Raw genomic sequence first — 20,253 nt, forward strand, 5'->3', positions numbered from 1 at the left:
TTTCATAGCTTTTTTCTATGAAATTGTCCGGAGGAGAATAGAACTATGACATTGGTAGCCGTGAACTACTTGCAGTCAGGCTTGCCTTGGAAGAGTGGAGCATGTCCGAACTGCTAAACATCTGAGTCCCCACCAAGCAAACTGGTCACTTTTCTTTACAATTTCACTCTCTCATATCTCCCTGTTTCCCCATGCCTCATCCCATTACCCAGTCTATCCAGTGCATTTGAAACCACAGAACTCCTATTCAATCATGTATTCAGGTACTTTGGGATTCCAGAGGACATTATCAGTGACCGGGGCCCTCAGTTCATGTCTGGAGTATGAATCAGTTTTATGGACAAACTAGGAGTAACCATTAGCCTAACCTCTGGCTATCATCCTCAGTTCAATGGCCAAGTGGAGTGGGCTAATCTGGAGGTCAGGCGATTCCTGAGAACTGTCTGTATGGATAACCAGGGTGACTGGTTTCAGTTTCTGCCATGGGCAGACTATTCTCAGAACGCGGGCACTCTTCCACCCAATTCCACCATTCCATGTTCTCAGTTACCAGCCTCCTCTGTTCCCTTGGGGCACTAACCAGACAGACTCACTGGCAGTGGATGATGGTTCTGCAGTGGATGACCTTAGTGGATGATGGTTCCACAGGATTGAACAGCTATGAGAGTAGGCACACCAACAGCTCAAACAAACAGCCCAAGTCCATAAAGCTAACTCCGATTGTCACAGAGGAGTAAACCCATATCAGCAAAGAAATCGGGTTTGGCTGGCGACTAAAGAATTCAGACAACCACAGATATAGTGGTGCTTGATAGTTAGTGAACCCTTTATAATTTTCTATATATCTGCATAAACATGACCTAAAACAGTCCTAAACGTAGATGAAGAGAACCCAATTAAACAAATGAGAGAAATATTATACTTGGTCGTTTACTTTTTGAGGAAACAATTTAATATTACATATCTTTGAGTGGAAAAAGTATGTGAACATTTGCTTTCAGTTTCTGGTGTGAGCCCTTTGTGCAGCAATAACTACAACTAAAGGTTTCCAGTAACTGTTGATCAGTCCTGCACATCGGCTTGGAGGAATTTTAGCCCATTCCTCAGTACAGAACAGCTTCAACTCTTGGATGTTGGTGGGTTTCCTCACATGAACTGATTGCTTCATGTCCTTCCACAACATTTCTTGTGAATTGTGATCAGGATTAAAATTTTTGAATACCTCTGCCCTGAACTTTATTAAAACATTTGAACTGCACTTGCATCTGTCTCAACTCACAGTTTGTTACACACAGTATCTCAGGGTGAATAGTTAACTACCGAATACTTGTTAATCAGTTGGGGAAAGCCCATAAAGGAAATGTGGTGCAAAATACCTTAATTTAAATGTAGAGTTAAATTAATGAAGGGTATTACAAAACAACTGTACATTGTCATGAAATAAACTTAATGGAGGTTAAGACGGATGCAAGTGCAGTAAAAGATGTTTATTAGAGAGACAGGCAGGCAGACAAATCCAAAACGGTAATCCAAAGCATGGTCTAAAAACAGGCAAAAGGTCAGGCGATATACTACAAACAGGCATAAACTGGGCGAGCGTAGAATCGAAAACGAGAAATGAGAAACAAGATCAATAAACATGAATCAAGACGAGAAACAATGACCAACCGCTTGGTAATGAGATAAACTCAATACTACACAATGTGCACAGAGACACGAGGGGTTTATATAACAAACATAATCATGGGTTAAAAACTGGACAGCTGAAAACAATGATGACACATATTCGGAAAACAACCAATGACAAAACAGGGGTGGAGACAGAACATAACCATAACAAAAGGACGTGTCCAACGTAAACAAAGTCAATGTCATGAAGAACGACAATTTCGCCTGTGGCTCAGGTGGTAGAGCGGGTTGTCCACTAATCGTAGGGTTGGCGGTTCGATTCCCGGGCCACATGACTCCACATGCCGTAGTGTCCTTGGGCAAGACACTGAACCCCAAGTTGCTCTCCCCAAGTTAGCGCCTTGCATGGCAGCTCTGCTACCATTGGTGTGTGAGTGTGTGGGTGAATGGTTGAATGAGACACAGTGTAAAGCGCTTTGGATAAAAGCGCTATATAAGTGCAGACCATTTACCATTTAACGAAAAGCGTGTGTTTGCTAAGGGCTCGTGCACAAGCTTGCGCTTCGTTTTTCCAAGCACGCTGCAATACTGCAACGCTGACTCAAGGGGAAATCGTGACAGAACCCCCTCCAAGGGCACTCCTCCCTTGCTCTGCAGGTGAGACCACCTTGTGGGTTTCAGGTTGGAGTGCTGAAGATGAGGTCGCTACATTGACCTCCGGCTGGAGCTCGGCAGGTGAGACCACCTCGTGGATCTCAAGCTCTGGAGAGGAGTTCGCCACGTTGACCTCTGGCTGGAGCTCGGCAGGTGAGACCACCTCGTGGGTCTCAGGTTGGAGCTCTGGTGTGGAGGCCACCCTCTTTGCCTGAAAACAGGCATAAACTGGGCGAGCGTAGAATCAAAAACGAGAAATGAGAAACAAGATCAATAAACATGAATCAAGACGAGAAACAATAGTTGGTGAATGCAGGGCAGGTTTATCTGCCAGGCTGACCCCCCCACAAAAAGATGTTCCAGGTCGGCCCTAGATTCTGGACTCCTGAAGACCATCATAAATTCTCTCACAAACTGGGTTACACTCCCAAGTTCCCTGGCTTCCCTGGCCAGTAGGAGCTGCACCCACTGGCAGGCTGGTCCAAAGAACCGGGACTACATGAACTTGAGCCATTGCTTCTCCTCTGGCTTGGGGTCTGCTAACCTTGCAAAATAGAACTGGCAGTCCACAAGAAAATATTCAGGGTAGCAGAAAAATCCAACGTAAAGATCGAGGCGCTCCATGAAAGTCCATTGCGGAAACTGGATCGAATCCCAGGCTGGGGTGGTTGGCTTGGTCTTCCTAGCATAACGTCTCTTCAGTCTTCCTGCTTCATCCATGACGAGGCATAGTATTAGGTCACAAAATGAACTTAATGGAGGTTAGGACAGATACAAGTGCAGTAAAAGACGTTTATTAGAGAGACAGGCAGGCAGACAAATCCAAAACGGTAATCCAAAGTGTGGTCTAATAACAAGCAAAAAGTCAGGCGATATACAAACAGGCATAAACTGGGCGAGGCTAGAATCGAAAACGAGAAACAAGAAACAAGGTAAATAAACATGAATCGAGACGAGACACAATGAACAACCACTTGGTAATGAACTAAACTCAATACTACGCAATGTGCACAGAGACACGAGGGGTTTATATAACAAACATGGGTTAAACACTGGACAGCTGAAAACAATGAAGGCACATATTCGGAAGATCAAAACCATGAAACGAATCACGAGGAACAAAGGTTTGGCATGTTGATAAAACTCAATACTTCGTGAAGTACATAATAGATACACGAGGGGTTTAAATACCAAACATAATCAGGGGGATAACAAGAACAGCTGAATACAATAATGACAATAATAATATGGGAAACAACCAATAACAATGTGTCAAAAGTAAACAAAGTCAATGTAATTGAAACCTGGAAGCGCGCACTCGCGCTTCGAGCTTCGGCATACGCTGCGTGTTACAGCAATAGCACGAGGGGAAATTGTGACAATAAAAAATGTTACCATATTTGGATATCCAAAAATCCGGTAGTGACTTCCATTTCAAATAAAAGTTTTCCCGCAACCCCCTGCTACCGCTTTGGAACCACCCAGGGGCTTGTGACTCACAGGTTAAGAACCACTGGTATAGAATATAATGATTTTGATAATGAATTGATTTGATTATGTCAACTAATAGTCGCAGCTCTACTTTCCCATGAGGTGTCTTAATACAATTCCTCTCTCATGTTTAATGATAAAAGAAAATAGCATACCTGGTTCCACAAAGTGGAGAAATGGGATAAGTCATCCAGAATGGCTTCAGGATCCACTTTAAGAGAGAACACTAGGGAGCTTAGCTGGACAACTGTTTTAGTAATATCCTTATGCTCAGCAATCTGTCTGTCAAGTGGTTTCAGACTTAGTTGTTTGGTGGCTGGGCCATCATCTGCCAGCTCTCGTGTTGCTAGCAGCTCCATCTGCAAAATTCACAGTACGCAAGTTTATTTCACATGTAACTTTCATTTTAAATCCCACATATTATTGATCTTTAACCATTTCAGCCATCATACCTTCTTCAGAGTAAAAAAAATAAATGTTGTTAATGTGTGACAATCATGTACAGCAGTGCTTGAAAGTTTGTGAACCCTTTAGAATTGTCTATATATCTGCATAAATATGACCTAAAACAAATGAGATAAAAAAAGTATAAGTAAAATAAGTATATATTATACTTAGTCATTTATTTACTTAGGAAAATGATCCAATATGACATATCTGCAAGTGTCAAAAGTATGTGAACCTTTGCTTTCAGTATCTGGTGTGAACCCCTTGTGTAGCAATAACTGCAACAAACATTTCCGGTAACTGCTGAGTCCTGCACATCGGCTAGGAGGAATTTTAGCGCATTCCTCAGTACAAAACAGCTTTAATTCTGGGATGTTGCTGGGTTTCCTCACGTGAACTGCTTGCTTCAATTCCTTCCACAACATTTCTATCGGATTAAGGTCTGGACTTTGACTTTGACCACTCCAAAACATTACTTTGTTCTTCTTTAATCATTCTTTGGTAGAACGACTTGTGTGCTTAGGGTTGTTGTCTTGTCCCCCCTTTCTCTTGCAATTCAATACATGAACAGATGTCCTGGCATTTTCCTAGCAAGAAAGCAAGTCATCCTGGCCCAGATACAGCAAACCAGGCCAAAACCATGATAGTACCACCACCAGTTTTCACAGATGGGATAATAGTCAAGGCTACAGCAGAGGGAAGAGCTTTCTCTTACAAAGCCCTGCAGTTATGGAACAGCCTTCCAATTAGTGTTCGGGACTCAGACACAGTCTCTGTGTTTAAGTCTAGGTTGAAAACATATTTGTTTACTCAAGCTTACCATGAATAGATGTTCTTTTTTGTGAAGTACACAATGTTATCCATCACAGGATAGTAAGCATACCTGACAATCTCTCCCTCTCTTTACCTCCCTCTCGCACTCTCCTTCTGTCGAGCCACACATGATTTTATGGAGATGCCAGAGATCCTGACCCTTTCTGCTCTCCGGACCTGCCTGATCCATCCTGATGCCCTACCTCTGGATGGAGTTCACATGAACTGGAAGCTACAGTCGGGAGATTGCTTAGGATGGCACCGCTTGAAGTACCATGGAAATGCTTTTGGACCTCAATTCCACATGGACATTCTCAGTGTGGTTCCTGGGACTACGGTTGCTGCGATGGCCTTAGGACTGCAATTACCACATACAATTTTGCACTCAAGACTCCTTTAGTGAACATTGGATCAGTTCAACAAACAGACTTCATATAAAAACCATAAGGAACTTTCTTTTACTTTCACACTATCCATTGTTGCCCAGAAGAAGATGGGTTCCCTTCTGAGTCTGGTTCTTCTCAAGGTTTCTTCTTCATTTCATCTTAGGGAGTTTTTCCTTGCCACCGTTGCCACCGGCTTGTTCATAAGGGTTAAATTCACACATTTAAAATCTGTATCCTGTGTTTATATGTTTCTGTAAAGCTACATTGAGAAAATGTCCATTGTTAAAAGCGCTATACAAATAAAATTTAATTGAATGGTTCATATGGTGGAATGCAGTGTTTTCTTTTCTCCAAATATATCCCTTCTCCATCCATCCATCTTCTATACCGCTTTTCCTTTTCAGGGTCATGGGGAACCTGGAGCCTATCTCAGGAAGCATCGGGCACAAGGCAAGGTACACCCTGGACAGGGTGCCAATCCATCGCAGGACACAATCACATACACATTCACACACCCATTCATACACTACGGACACTTTGGACATGCCAATCAGCCTACCATGTATGTCTTTGTACTGGGGGAGGAAACCGGAGTACCCGGAGGAAACCCCCACAGCACAGGGAGAACATGCAAACTCCGCACACACAGGGCCACGGTGGGAATCGAACCCCTGACCCTGGAGGTGTGAAGCGAACCTGCTAACCACTAAGCCACCGTGCGCCAATATCCCTTCTTATTTAAACCAAAAATTTTATTGGTCTCATCAATCCACAAAATATTGTTCCAGAAGCCTTCTGCCTTGCCCACATGATCTTTAGCAAACTGCAGATGGGTAGCAATGTTCTTTTTGGAGAGCAGTGGTTTTCTCCTTGCAACCCTGCCATACACACCATTGTTGTTCATTGTTCTCCTGATGGTGGACTCAAGAACATTAACAGTAGCCAATGTGAGAGAGGCCTTTAGTTGCATAGAAGTTACCCTGGCTCCTTTGTGACCTCACAGATTATTACATGTCTTGCTCTTGGAGTGATCTTTGTTGGTCCACCACTCCTGGGGAGGGTAACAACTGTCTTAAATTTCGACCATTTTTACACAACCTATCTGAATGGGGATCGGTGGACTCCAAACTCTTTAGAGATGATTTTGTAATTTTTTCCAGCCTGATGAGCAACAACTCCTCTTTTTCTTCAGAAATCTCCTTGTCATGGTACACTTCTACAAACATGTTGTGAAGATTACACTTTGATAGATAAAATAGGGAGAAAACTCACACCTGATTATCATCCCATTGATTGAAAACACCTGACTCTAATTTCCCTTTCAAATAAATGCTAATCCTAGAGGTTCACATACTTTTATTACTGACAGATATGTAAGATTGGATCATTTTCATCAATAAATAAATTACCAATTGTAATATTGTTGTCTTATTTGTTTAATTGGTTTCTCTTTGTCTACTTTTATGACTTGTGAAAATCTGATGATGTTTTAAATCATATTTATGCAGATATATAGAAATTTTTAAAGGGTTCACAAACTTTCGAGCACCACTGTAAATGTTATGAAGGTGACATAATTAAATACTATATATATAATATAAATTTCACCAGTGACCACATGTTTTACAAATTATTAAATATACCTGAAAACCTATTTAATATGGTTATGTAAAAACAACACATTTAAAGTAATAACATGTAACACCTGTTGCTGCTTGTGATGTAAATGTGAAAATCTCCAGAGGGGAATATCCTTTGCCATGGACAGGACTGTAGACACAACTTTGGTCAGAACACTCTGGACAATACAGGAAAAACATGGAAGAAAAAAGATATTTTCAATCATATATTATGTGTGTGTGTGTGTGTGTGTGTGTATATATATATATATATATATATATATATATATATATATATATATATATATATATATATATATATTTTCATGTTTAATCTTCCCTTCCTTGCAAAAATCCTGGCACGTGTCATTGCTTCTCAATTATGTAAACACCTTACAGTTAACAATCTTTTTTGAAACCTTTTCAGTCTGGTTTCTATAAGATCATAGTTTAGTTTCTATTCTAAATTTGCTTAATCTCAGCGCTGCTTTCAATACTGTTGATTATAATCTCTCACTTTCAAGACTTGAAACAGTGACTACGTTTACATGGACAGCAGTAATCTAATTATTGACCTTACTCTGATTAAGATAATAATGTGATTAAGGTGTTTACATGAGTTGCTTTTAGAATACTCCTGTCATGTTCCCGTTTTACATGTTATAGAACATAATTAGATTAACAGCCCGCGTCATTACGTCACCGCCGTCCGACATCCCTCCAGAATTTCACGTATCAACATACAGTTCGTCTTCGTTACGGTACTGTATACAGTTTTGGGTGTTTTTATTTATTTTTTTTACGAACACTTTAAGTGCAGTTAATTATTTGTCATGCTATACGTGCTAATAGACAACTGCTTGAAGCCATGGGCTGCATCTCAAATCGCGTAGTTACCGTCTATATAGTAGCCGAGATACATGTATTTTTCCCCGCTACAGGCCTATAGTAGGAAAGTTTGTGGTTTGGGATGCAAGTGTGCTCTCTTGTTCGCCGTAAAACGTAAAACTGCCGTGTGTGATCGTGTCCTGTCGCAAAATGCGGTGAAAACTCTCACACGACGCTCATAATGTGATTAAGGTGTTTACATGTCTGTAATACACGTCCATAATGCGACTAAAACGGGAGTACTCCACCTGTCTTAATTCGATAAGAACTTAATTCGATTATGACCTTAATTAGATTAAGGTAAGTACAAATTGCTGTTTACATGGTAGTTTCTTAATCAAAGTACGGTCTTAATCGGATTAAGCGTGGATTATTGTTGTCCATGTAAACGCAGCTAGTCTTTGGTGTCAAGGACAAGGACATTCCAAGCATTCCAAAAATTCCATTCCTTATTCCCAGCTGATTGGACATTCTAGATGTTCCATACTAAAATTACAGGCCCTAAAGGATAAGTTTTATTACCAATCATTCCACAATCATGACTACCAGATTTTTGTTATTGTCTTTACTGTAGGGGATGTAATCAGCTGTACAATGGAGAAACCAAGAGAAGACTGGCTGATTGTTTTGTCAAGCCCCTTTTTACCATTAGAACGTGGGATTTCTTCTTTCCAGTGGAGAAACACTTCAACAGCGATGGATATAACATTAATGATTTCTGTTAGCTCTCCAAACATCCCTCATACTACACGGCGTTCCATTCATCATTCTGGTTGTTCTTTCGAGACTCCACTCAAACTCCAACCAGACAAATGAATAACCATCGCGGGAATCCCCTCAAGACCAAGAAGTAATGAGGAAATACCATAACAGTTAACAGGCAAGCGCAGTACCTCCAGACTTTAGCTAAGACTGGTGCATATAATAGTAAGTTTAAAGCCCTTCTAAAGAAGTGAAATTAGATTGATAAAATTCATGGTTGTTGATGGTTGGCAGAGAATACAATAACTCAATTTAAACAGCTAATTTTGTTACATATAATAGTGGAGAATACAACAATTTAACCCAAACAGCTCATTTTCCCTATATAACATTCAGAGTAGATATAGAAAATATAGTCACATTACCCCAGCCTGAAACTATCTCAGATCATTACCTCATCTCATTAAAATCTGTCTTAGACATATGTAAATACAGTGGGTTTACCTCAAAATACAACCCATTGATAACGCTCAATAACTGAAAGCCCAGGTTAGACTTAAAACATCTAACTGCTAGAAAATATCTAAAAAAAAAAAAAGAAAAAGGAAAAAAAGAAAAAAAGAAATAAAAAAAAGAAAAGAAAAGAAAAAAAAGCCTGCCCAGTTCTGCAACAATATTTTTTGGACAGATTAAACCAAGATTAATTTGTAATGATAGGAAGAGAAGAGTATGGAGTGGGAAAGGTAGGGCTCATGATCCAAAGCATACCACATCACCTGTCAGACATGGTGGAGGGAGTGTTATGGCATGGGCATGTAAGGTTGTCAATAGAACTGGGTGACTGGTGTTTATTGATGATGTGACTGCTGATAGAAGTAGCAGGATGAATTTTGAAGTGGATAAAGCTATACTTTCTGCTTAGATTCAGTCAAATGCTGCAAAACTGATAGCATGGAGCTTCATGTTACAGATCTCATGATCCCAAAACATACCATGAAAGCAATCCAAGAGCTTCTTAAGGCAAAGAAATGGAATGTTCTTAAATGGTCACCCAACCTCAACCCAACTGAGCATCCTCTAGTTTTCATGCAGACTTACTGAAGGCAGAAAGGCCCACAAACAACCGGCAACTAAAAGCGGCTGCAGTAAAGGCCTGGAAAATCACCTCAAGGGGGGAAACTCAGCATTTGGTGATGTTCATGGGTTCCAGACTCCAGGCAGTCAATGAAAATAAAAGGATTTGCATCAAAGTGTTAAAATAATCATTAAAATTATAATTGTATTAGTTTAATCTATTTTTGAGCCTGTGAAAATGGAGGGACTAAGTAAGAAAAATTCTAAACTGCTAATACAATCTTTTAAAACTGAAAAGCCTACACTTCAATAACATATTGACTGCTTCATTAAAAAACCTGACCTCGACCCTGGTCATCTGTCCAAATACACGCCAATATCAAAGGTCTCTTTTACACAACTAGAAACAAGCTTTCCAACTACATACTAACTTGCTTTGGATAAAAGCGTCTGCTAAATGAATAAATGTGAATATAACTTTGGATGGCCTTGATTTTAAAATACTACTATTGAAATATTACTACTATTAAAGCATTGAATGGTCTCATGCCACAATACCTGATTTTATCCTTTTTATCTTTTATGACCCAGCATGCCTGCTTCAGCCAAAAGGTGCAGGCTTTTTGCTGTTACCTCAAATAATGAAGGCAGACCATTCTCTTACAAAGCTCCACAGTTATGTAACAACCTTCCAATTAGTGTTCGGGACAGTTTCAGTCTTTATTGATTACTGCAATGCACTTCTTGATGGGGTTACTAAAGCCACACTAAATAAATTGCAATGTATGCAAAATTCTGCTGCTAAGATCCTGACTGGTGTCAGGAGAAATGAACACATCACTCCAATACTGAAGTCCTTGCACTGGCTCCCGCTCAGGTTTTGCATTGATTTTAAAATCCTTATGCTCACATATAAGGCACTGCACCTGTCCGTCTGGCCCCTCAGTATGTGTCTCCACTTTTAACTTTATATACTCCCAAGCATCATTTGCGCTCCTCCCAAGCTGGTCTACTGGCTGTCCCACAGACACGGTTGCAATCTATAGGGGACAGGGCTTTCCCATCCAATGCTCCTAGACTCTGGAATGCATTCCCTGCTCATATTGGAGATGCACAGAATTTACTTATATTTTTAAGTCTAACCTAAAAACTTAGAAAGTTAGGAAACCAGATGCTAGTTTCTGCCTGACCATCAACACCTAAAACAACTCCAATTGTTGTTAATTCTACCACAATTCAGAATAATATTACTCCAAAGGATTTTGGGGTTTTTCTGCATTTGATATTACTAATGGCTTCTGTTCATGCCCCAATAGATCTCAGTATCAATACCGCTATGCTTTCACTTGTGGTGGACAGCACTATACAGTACATGGACCAATCTCCCCCGGGGCTATTTAGATAGCCCCAGGTTTTTTCATAATGTGGTAATTTTGCCAGCGGTTTAAAATAGTGGCAAATCTGTCATGATCCAATATTTTAATTGCAACCAATTCTATGGTTGAGCATTTTCATATTGTCTCATACTTACTGTCACTGCTCCATGATGCAGGGTTTTTGCTCAGCCCCTTGAATGGCTATTCAAAGACAAGGTAGTTTTCTTAGGACAGCATGTGGGCTGCCATGGTAAACGTCCCTTGTCAAACCACTGTTACAATGTCTAAATCACTGACCGTCACCAGTCTAAGATCCTCTCTTGGTCTTCTCTTGGTATAAATGTCCATACATACCTGACTATACCTTAGCCGATTAGCTTGAATGCAGAGAAAGCATTGTGTGTGTATGTGTGTTACAAGTGCTTGTTTTCATGAGCATGTGGTCTTCCTCTCATCTTTGCACACATGTAGTGATTCTTATCAGATGCTTTCCTTTCTTAGAAGTAATGAATATGTATGTTTAAAGATTCTGTTTTCCAATTAGTTCTCTTTTGCAGGGAGTAGTACCATGGCAGTAGTACAAATACAAACTTCAGGTCCAAAAGGGAATCTCCCTTGTTTTTATCTTCTCTTTGACTTATCTTTTCAGTTCTGTATTTCTGTTCATGCCACATCAACTGACTGCAACTCCATTCTTACACACACCAGGTGTTTTCACTACAACATCAGAAACAATTTGCTTACCTAGCTCATGAAGGAAAATGTCCTTGTCTGAAATGTCTTGTTTCATTGAAAACTTTGTATACTATGCTGACCTTTTGATACTACTTACCTGCATTTCCTCTAAACTGGGTCTGAGGATGATATTTGGGATGGCCAGCTCAATGGAGGCTCTAAAAAGTGGTGAGTAGGCCGGAGAACTTGATGAGAAAGTAGATGAATGATACTTAGGGCTTTCATAAAGTCGACACCTCAGAGAGTCCAGGGAGAGTTTGGTAGCTTTAAAAAAAATAAAATAAATAATTATATATATATATATATATATATATATATATATATATATATATATATATATATATATATATATATAAACATATATACATATATATATATATATACATGCATACATACATACATGGCATTTGTGGATAAATACATACATCCATTGAAACGTAACAAAAATATCTAAATAAATACTCCCCCTCCCCACCTCCCCCCAAAAACAACAACAACAAAAAACTACTCGTGTCTGGTGGTGACTAACCTTTAACCAATGCCTCAGTGTTCCTTTGACACAACTGTCCCATCATCAGGTAGAATGTACAGGGTATGCAAAGCAGGCAACGAGTCTTTAGTTTAACATCAGGGTGAAGGCACTGAAATGGCTCCTGGATACACAAATAGTTTAAAAATGTAATATATTGATGATACAAATGAACTTTTTTTGAATGAGTCCTTACAACATACTCACTTGTTTTACTACAATTAACACATTCTTTGCATTGTTAAGATGCCCACACTAACTATAAAAACCATCATTGTTCAACATGAATGTTATTTTATGTTATAAAATAGTTTTTTCTCACCTCCACATTCACCATCTCTACAGGCTTCATAACTCTTTTTATTTCCTCAATGATCTCATACATTGAATGCTCGACCTGTTGACTTTGACTGAGAAAGAGATAAAATATTTGAAATTAATTAATTAAATCACCACCTGTTTGTTAAATAAAATGAGTAAAAGTATATATTAAATAAACATGATTACTATCAAGTATAAAATGTCATATATGGTTGTCATAGCTTAATTTATATCCATTAATTAATAAGGTTTCATAAATCAATGTATTGTATTGTCTACATTATACCACTCACAGAGTCAACTTGTGTCTCGCTGATCTCACTGTGCTTTCAGTCTGGATGAGAAAGCTCTGTGGGACAACTGGCTTGTCCTCAGGAAGAGCAAGAAGGTCAGTGCAAGACATAGACTCCAAAAGCTGCTCAATTCGACACTCCAGTATGTCTGTGGTCACCTTTACTACCTGCTCCAGGTCACTCAGAACTTCATACACATGGTCTATGACTACAGAATAATTAGTATTACAATCGAGTATGAGGCTTTGAGATTAGATATGTGTTAATCTCTAGTTGAAGACATAAGTGATCAAAATCAGATTCACTTCAATTAAAATTTTATTTTATTTCCTTTTTTGTTACACAGGTTACGACTCCAGAACCATATCAAATCAAATGATTGTTTCATTAAAACAAATTCCACAGGACATAAAATAGTCCAAATGAATGCACACTGTAAACGATTAAAACTTATACAGCACATATCATTTATTGTGAGAATTTAACATGCCACTGTAATGCACAGTATGAACGTCCAGTGTGAAGACCCTTGTTGTTGATAATAATGGGAACTATTAAAATAAAATTTAGCTAACATAACAAAGGCTGTTTTTCGCTAAGTGTTATATTGATATGGCTAAATTACAATGAATTAATCTACAATCTAGCTACAATATGTGGAGTGTCCTTAGCTAGATTAGACCATATTATCCTGCCTCCTTCTGAGTACTTTTTTTAAATAATTTTTTTTACTGTCCCTCTCTGACCAGCAATACAAAATTTTACAAATGCAAAAGCTGCCTGTGCCCTCTCCCAGTTAAACAGCACTAATCATGCGTTGTGTTGTGGCAGTAGTTGTGCGATTCCAATTTGTGCAGGGGGGGGGGGGGGGTTTGTGGCTTTTAGTATTTTTATTTGTTTTGTTATGCCAATCTGACAATTGATTCGGAACACCAATAATGTTACAAAATAAATAACTTTTACACATGTTTCAGTTTATCATAGTTTAAATATTGGTGGTGGGGGGAATAGGTTGTAAATGCTAGCTCTGATTATTGGGGGGGATCAGCAAACTATACCCCTCTTCAAATTAGAGAAAATGAAATAATTTGCATTTAATACTTCCTCATGGTGCCTCACATTTTTTAATGTTGAGAGAGGTCCAGGAGAGAGTGGTGAGTCCAGGAGAAAGTGCCATCTCTACATGATTAATAAAAGGCTTTATTAGAGGCTGCAGCAGTGGAGGGATTCTGCTTACTACTGCACCAAAGTACTGCAACATCTCCACTAGTCTGTAAAAGGGAAACAATATTATGAATGACTTCAAGACAAGTTCTATTTAATGACAAGTTTAAGTACTAGGAGAAACTACAAATGATCTTGAAAACTACTTACTTGTTGTGATTATTTTTCACCTCAGCTTTGTTAACATACATACTGAGGATTACCTTCGGTACATGAACCCCTAACTTGTGCATGTATTTTGCTTCTTCTAGTACCTCAAGGACCACAGGGTCCAAGTTCACACAGATCTCCTAAAAAGGAGAAATTGCATATGGTAATATCACATCTATGACCATTTTATAAAAGCCTTTATGAATATATCCTACACATTTCAACAGCCTACTAATATTATAATTTATTTGGCTAACAAGTTCAAAGCAAACCAATGACCACCAAAAATCATGGGATGTAATAAATATAGTCTATGGCATGTCAGGCTTGGTATTGGGCATTTCAGATGGTTATTGTTTAAATGTGCATAAATGGATTGGCATTGCTGGTGGCAAGGCTAATCTCTCTTTCGCATTTAGATAAACAAAATGTTGCAGCAGTGTACCCTTGGTAAATATGAGCAAAGATGGCTGTGAAAAATAATCTTTATTGTTAAACATTTTGATATTTTGTTAAAAAAATTCACAAAAATACTCAGACAACACAGGTTTATCAAAAAAAAACAAAAAACTGTGTTAAATATAGGTGTCCCACAATTATTCGCACCCCTGTGAATCCATATGAAAAAAATTTCACAAGTATTTCACAAAAATTTCAAGTATTTTCACATTGATATTAAAACATTTTTTAGTACATCTGGGTGACTAGGAACAGGAAATTGTTCAACCACGATTTCCTGTTTCACAGGGGTATAAATGTGAGGCAACACACAGGCCAAGTTCCCTTAGTCATTCACAACAATGTTTAAGGCCAAGGAATATAGCTGTGATGTGCGGCAAAAGGTTGTTGAAAAAAAAAAAAAAAAACCTCAAGCGTCTTCAGTTTGCCAGACACTACTGGAACTTCAAATGGGATCGGGTTCTATGGTCAGATGAAACCAAAATAGAGCTTTTTGGCAATAAACACCAGAGGTGGTTTTGGGGCACACAGAGAGGTAGCCATATGGGAAAGTACCTCATGCCCACAGTTAAATATGGAGGTGGCTCTTTAATGTTTTGGGGACGTTTTTCTGCCAGAGGACCTGGACATTTTGTTAGGATACATGGCATCATGGACTCTATCAAATATCAACAGATATTAAATGAAAACCTGACTGCCTCTGCCAGAAAGCTTAAAATGGGCTGCGGTTGGATCTTCCAGCAGGACAATGCTCCAAAATATACATCAAAATAAACACAAAATGGTTTACTGACCACTAAATCAAGGTCCTGCCATGGCCGTCCAAGTCCCCTGACAGAAAATCTGTGGGGTGAACTGAAGTGGACAGTCCACCAGCGCGAACCTTGAAATTTAAAGGATCTGGAGAGATTCTGTATGGAGGAATGGTGTTGGATCCCATGCCATGTATTCTCCAACCTCATCAGTCATTATAGGAGAAGACTTACCTTGGCAAAGGGAGGTAGCACAAAGTATTGACCAAAAAGGTGCCAAAAATTGTTGCACACCTATAGTTAACAAAGCTATTTTTTTTGATAAACCTTTGTTTTGTTTGCAATTATTTGATATCCATGAGAGCAGAGTATTTTTGAGAATTTTTTTTAAACAAAAGATTAAATGGTTAAACAATAAAGACAATCTTTCACAGCCTTCTTTGCTCATTACTGCCATCCTTGGTAAATATGAGCAAAGAAGGCTGTGAAAGATTGTCTTTATTGTTTATCTCGTGCAGTATATTAACTACATACTGTAATCAGAATGTCATGTAATTACAAATTGTTGAGAATTAAGATGGTTTTCGTTGTCTGATTTTTAGCCTGATTTTGCTGTTGCAGTCAAGAATTAGTCAGATCAGTGGACTTAGAACACATAATTTAACATCCTGTCTGGAGGCCAATTTAGTGCCAAAGACAGGTAAGAGGAAAATTTTCGTTGGGCCTTTTTTTTTTTTTTTAAATTAAAATCTAAGTGTGTGACTGCTGCTGTGGTGCTCCTAAGTACAATTTAACAAATGTTTCTGTTACGCAACCCCATTTTGTTCACAAAGGTGAACTGTGCTGAATAATATATGCAGAACATATTTATTTATTTACTTTTATGGTTTTGTTTTTTTTAATTATCATTATGGCATCATTAGAAGATCTTCATCATATAATCTACCATAAGGAATATATTATCACACAGTCTGTTATAACATTTGTGCAAGATTTTACTGCGATTATCTTGCGCAGTGTGACAGGTAATAATTTTAGAAGAACAGACTAAAGATATAGTTATGTGCTATATATATGTGCAGGGCGATACTTAAAATCTATTATTCACAAGAATAATACTCAGAGTTGAGTTACACACAAATAGGGAGGCGTTAATACTGAAATTGTGCACATCAATATTGAGACATATGAACTTAATGCTACACAGGTAGTATTGTGTGGGTATTGCGTGTGGGGCAGTTTTGAGTTTGGGCTTTATACCAGTGTTCGTGTGTGATATAGGCTCGAATGAGCAGCAATACTGAGTCCAGTACCACTGTCTGACAGTTTCAGGTAACAACAATATGTCACACTGAAATGTATGTTTTGGGCTATAAATGAACAAAAATATATGGAATGTTATTCAAGACCAATTTTAAATACAAATACATCTCCTCTCAGCCGAGAACAGTAATCTGAGGCTACAATGGGCACAGGGTCACCGAAGATGAATAAATGAATGAAAGAATTAATGAATTAATGAATTTCAATGATGTTTGGGGGCCTGTGCTAGCAAACATCAATCCTCAGGTATCCCTATAGAAGTTCGGCTTCTGGAGGGCTACAGTCATGGGAAAAAAATGTATTTAGCAAGGCCTAAATAACAATACTGCAGACCTCACCAACTTCTGTAAACAATCAAATAAACTCAGATGACAGCAGAAAAACACAACAGGTTTCAATATGTAGTCATTTTCCCCCAAAAATAAAACATCATTCAGAACCCAGCTTTGAAAAAATGAGTACACCCTTCTTGTTTCCACAATCATTAAGAGAATAATTACCAGTTAGGCATTATTAATGAAATGCACAGGATTTAATCATCAAGAAGTGTGACTACCTCTATAAAAGCTGAACTATTGGCAGTTTGGTGTTCTGGAGCACTCAGATGTGTCTACATCATGTAAAAAAAGACATCAGCCATGACCTCAGAGAAGCAATTGTTGCAGGTTATCAATCTGGTAAAGGTTATTTGGTCATCTCCAAACAAATTGAAATTCACCATTCTATAGTGAGAAGGAGTGTTTACAAATGCAGGGCCTGCAAGACAATTGCCAATCTTCCCAGTAGTGGGTGTACCAGCAAATTCAGTCCAAGGTCAGAATGTTTATATCTAATTAAATGGTCATTAAAGTAAAACCCAATAGCTACATCATGCCACCTATAGTGAAATGTTTATGTTCATAACAGCACAACCAGAAAAAAGACTGAACAAGTATGGCTTTCAATGAAGGGTGGATATGAATAAAAGCCCCTTCTCTCCAAAAAGAATATGGTAACACGTTTTGGGTTTTGCAAAATTATGCATAATATTTGTTCAGATAATATTATTATCTGAACAAACCACAAAAGTTTTTTTTTTCTTCAGCCACATGACCTGAGAAATTTGCAGTCATTGAGACAATGATGAACTACACTTTATAAAAGAATATTCTTGAGAGAAATGTGAGGCAAATCAACATCTGATTGGCTAAAAAATAAAACAATCAAGGTGTTGGAATGGCCAAGTCAAAGTCCAGACCTCATCCCCAGTGATATGCTGTGGCTGGAACTTAAGAGAGCTGTGCACAAACAAATATGAGAGACTGATAAACTCCTACAAAAAACATTTACCTCAAGTTATTGTTGCTAAAGCTGGTTCTACATGATATAGACTTATAGGGCATGATTATTTTTTCCCACTTTTGGGAAAAAATTACTACATTCTGAAATCTGTTGTTTTGTTGATGTTTTTGTCACCTGAGGAAATCCGTTTGAAGTTGGCGAGGACCACACAATTGTTATTTAGTCCCTGATAAATAAATATATAGAATTGAAGGGTGTACTTTCGTTTTTCCCGTGACTGCACATGAAGACTGGTTGTACATTAGAGAGTACAACTGACAGATTTTCTATAGCTCATTTATTCAACCAGAATAAATGACTTATCAGAATGGATACAAAAAGTCATACAAAAAAAAGGCTATTAAACTGATTAAAGTTTTTGATTCTGTTTTCCAAATACTAATGTGTAATATCATCAGACACAGGTCAAGAGCGTCAATTAATGTTCACATCAAACATCATGAAGAAAAAGCGTGATCTCTGTGACTTTGATTGTGGCATGGATGTCAGTACCAGATGGGCCGATTTGAGTATCCGGGATCCTCCTGGATCAAGGTTCTCTTTTCCCCAGAATTGGACTTCGACCACTGTTGGAAGTCGAATGTTTCTAGGCCTTGTCTTCCAATGCAGGGATTACCGATAATATCTCTAATCTTGAGAGAACATTTTTGTTTTGGTGGTTTGCAGTGCAGGTGGCCCACTGACCACCTCAGGTTCTTATACTTGCTTCTCTTATAAAATGGTCTTGAATGGTCTATATGTCAAGGAGAGTCTGCACTTGGCAATTTTAAACTCCTCCACAACTGAAGACAATGGAAGCTGAAGCTGACCAGATCTTATGTAGAGCCCGACTGCTGTAAAACTTGGAGGTATTCCCAACCATCTACAAAGGTGCTTGTTGATCTTCCTTTCCATTCCTTCAACAGATGTAACTGGCACTTCATACATGGTGAGGGGCCACATAAGTATTGGAAGCAGGCCATATTGATAAATCCAACACTTGTATTTCCCAGGCAGGCCAGACTTATCTATCTTCTTCAGCCAATCTTCAACTTCTTGTTCTGTGCTGGAGATACTGTTTTTGTCCGTCAGGGTATCATCATAGCATTACTGTCCAATACTGGGTCGAGGGTACAGTTAAAATCTCCTTTGATAATATTAAGTCCCTCCAATGTAGACACAAATTATTTTTCAAAAAATTATGGGTTGTCATCATTGGGACCATAGATATTTCTAAGATTTAGTTTTTGTGATGAAATATTACCTTGAACAATAATATAACTTCCATATGGATCTTGGGTAGTTGGATCTAGGGTGCTGAGAGATCCTGCTCTTATCTTGACCCCATCGTGTATGACTTCATCATACATACTGTCTTGATTCATGATAAACAAATTCTTTCTCCTGAAACTTTAAAAAGCAAATGATGATCGCTCTGTTTTCGTTGGGCTTTCCCGATGCTATGATGAACCCAATCCAAAGTGAACAATCTATCAGGATTCAGCCCCAACCATTGTGTCAACATGTCAGTTATAAAGTCAAGGAGTGTTCTTTAGCCTTTGGCGACCTCTCGTATACCAAAGAGCTGAAGTTTCTTTCTTCTGCCCCGGTTCACCAGGTCAGCTCTTTTGGGTTCAACGTAAGCGATACGTTTAATGGCCGACTCTAGTGTGGCTTCTGTTTTTTCAAGTGTTTTTTCTGTATCATGTATGTGGCATTCAGCTTCCTTGAGTTGCATTTTACATCCGTCACTTTGCATTTAAATACAGCCATTGAGTTTGCCATATAAGTCAGATAGGTATCAATATTGTACAACTTTGTTCCGAATTCTGCTCTGAGCAATTTCAGTTCACTTAGAATGTCGGCAAAGCATTTCCCATGTGGTTAATTTCTGCTTCACTCAGTGTATTTGCCAAAGTTGTATTGCTTCCTTGAGTTAAGCTATCACACTGTTTGGGTGCAGGAGGTTTGACATATCAACGTGATGTTTTACTTAAAAAGACAGTAAGTATATATTAGGGGTTTTGTATTACATTGTGCACGAATACTCGGACCCTCCCCACTAAGA

The 20,253-nt window shown here is 38.6% G+C and overlaps 1 protein-coding gene across 1 annotated transcript in view; it reads right to left on the bottom strand.

Moving 5' to 3' along the window:
• dnah5l (dynein, axonemal, heavy chain 5 like) overlaps positions 1–20,253 on the bottom strand; it is a 311,233-nt gene that overhangs the window by 244,336 nt on the left and 46,644 nt on the right. Inside the window, exons 21-28 of the mRNA XM_053621829.1 lie at positions 14,332–14,471; positions 14,077–14,228; positions 12,958–13,165; positions 12,666–12,753; positions 12,344–12,467; positions 11,912–12,078; positions 7,126–7,218; positions 3,930–4,133 (exon numbers count right to left, since the gene is read on the bottom strand). Of these exons, the coding sequence (XP_053477804.1) occupies positions 3,930–4,133; positions 7,126–7,218; positions 11,912–12,078; positions 12,344–12,467; positions 12,666–12,753; positions 12,958–13,165; positions 14,077–14,228; positions 14,332–14,471 (1,176 nt within the window). The remainder of the gene's footprint in view (positions 1–3,929; positions 4,134–7,125; positions 7,219–11,911; positions 12,079–12,343; positions 12,468–12,665; positions 12,754–12,957; positions 13,166–14,076; positions 14,229–14,331; positions 14,472–20,253) is intronic.

The sequence above is a fragment of the Ictalurus furcatus genome, chromosome 1 (assembly GCF_023375685.1).
Source record: "Ictalurus furcatus strain D&B chromosome 1, Billie_1.0, whole genome shotgun sequence".
NCBI lineage: Eukaryota > Metazoa > Chordata > Actinopteri > Siluriformes > Ictaluridae > Ictalurus > Ictalurus furcatus.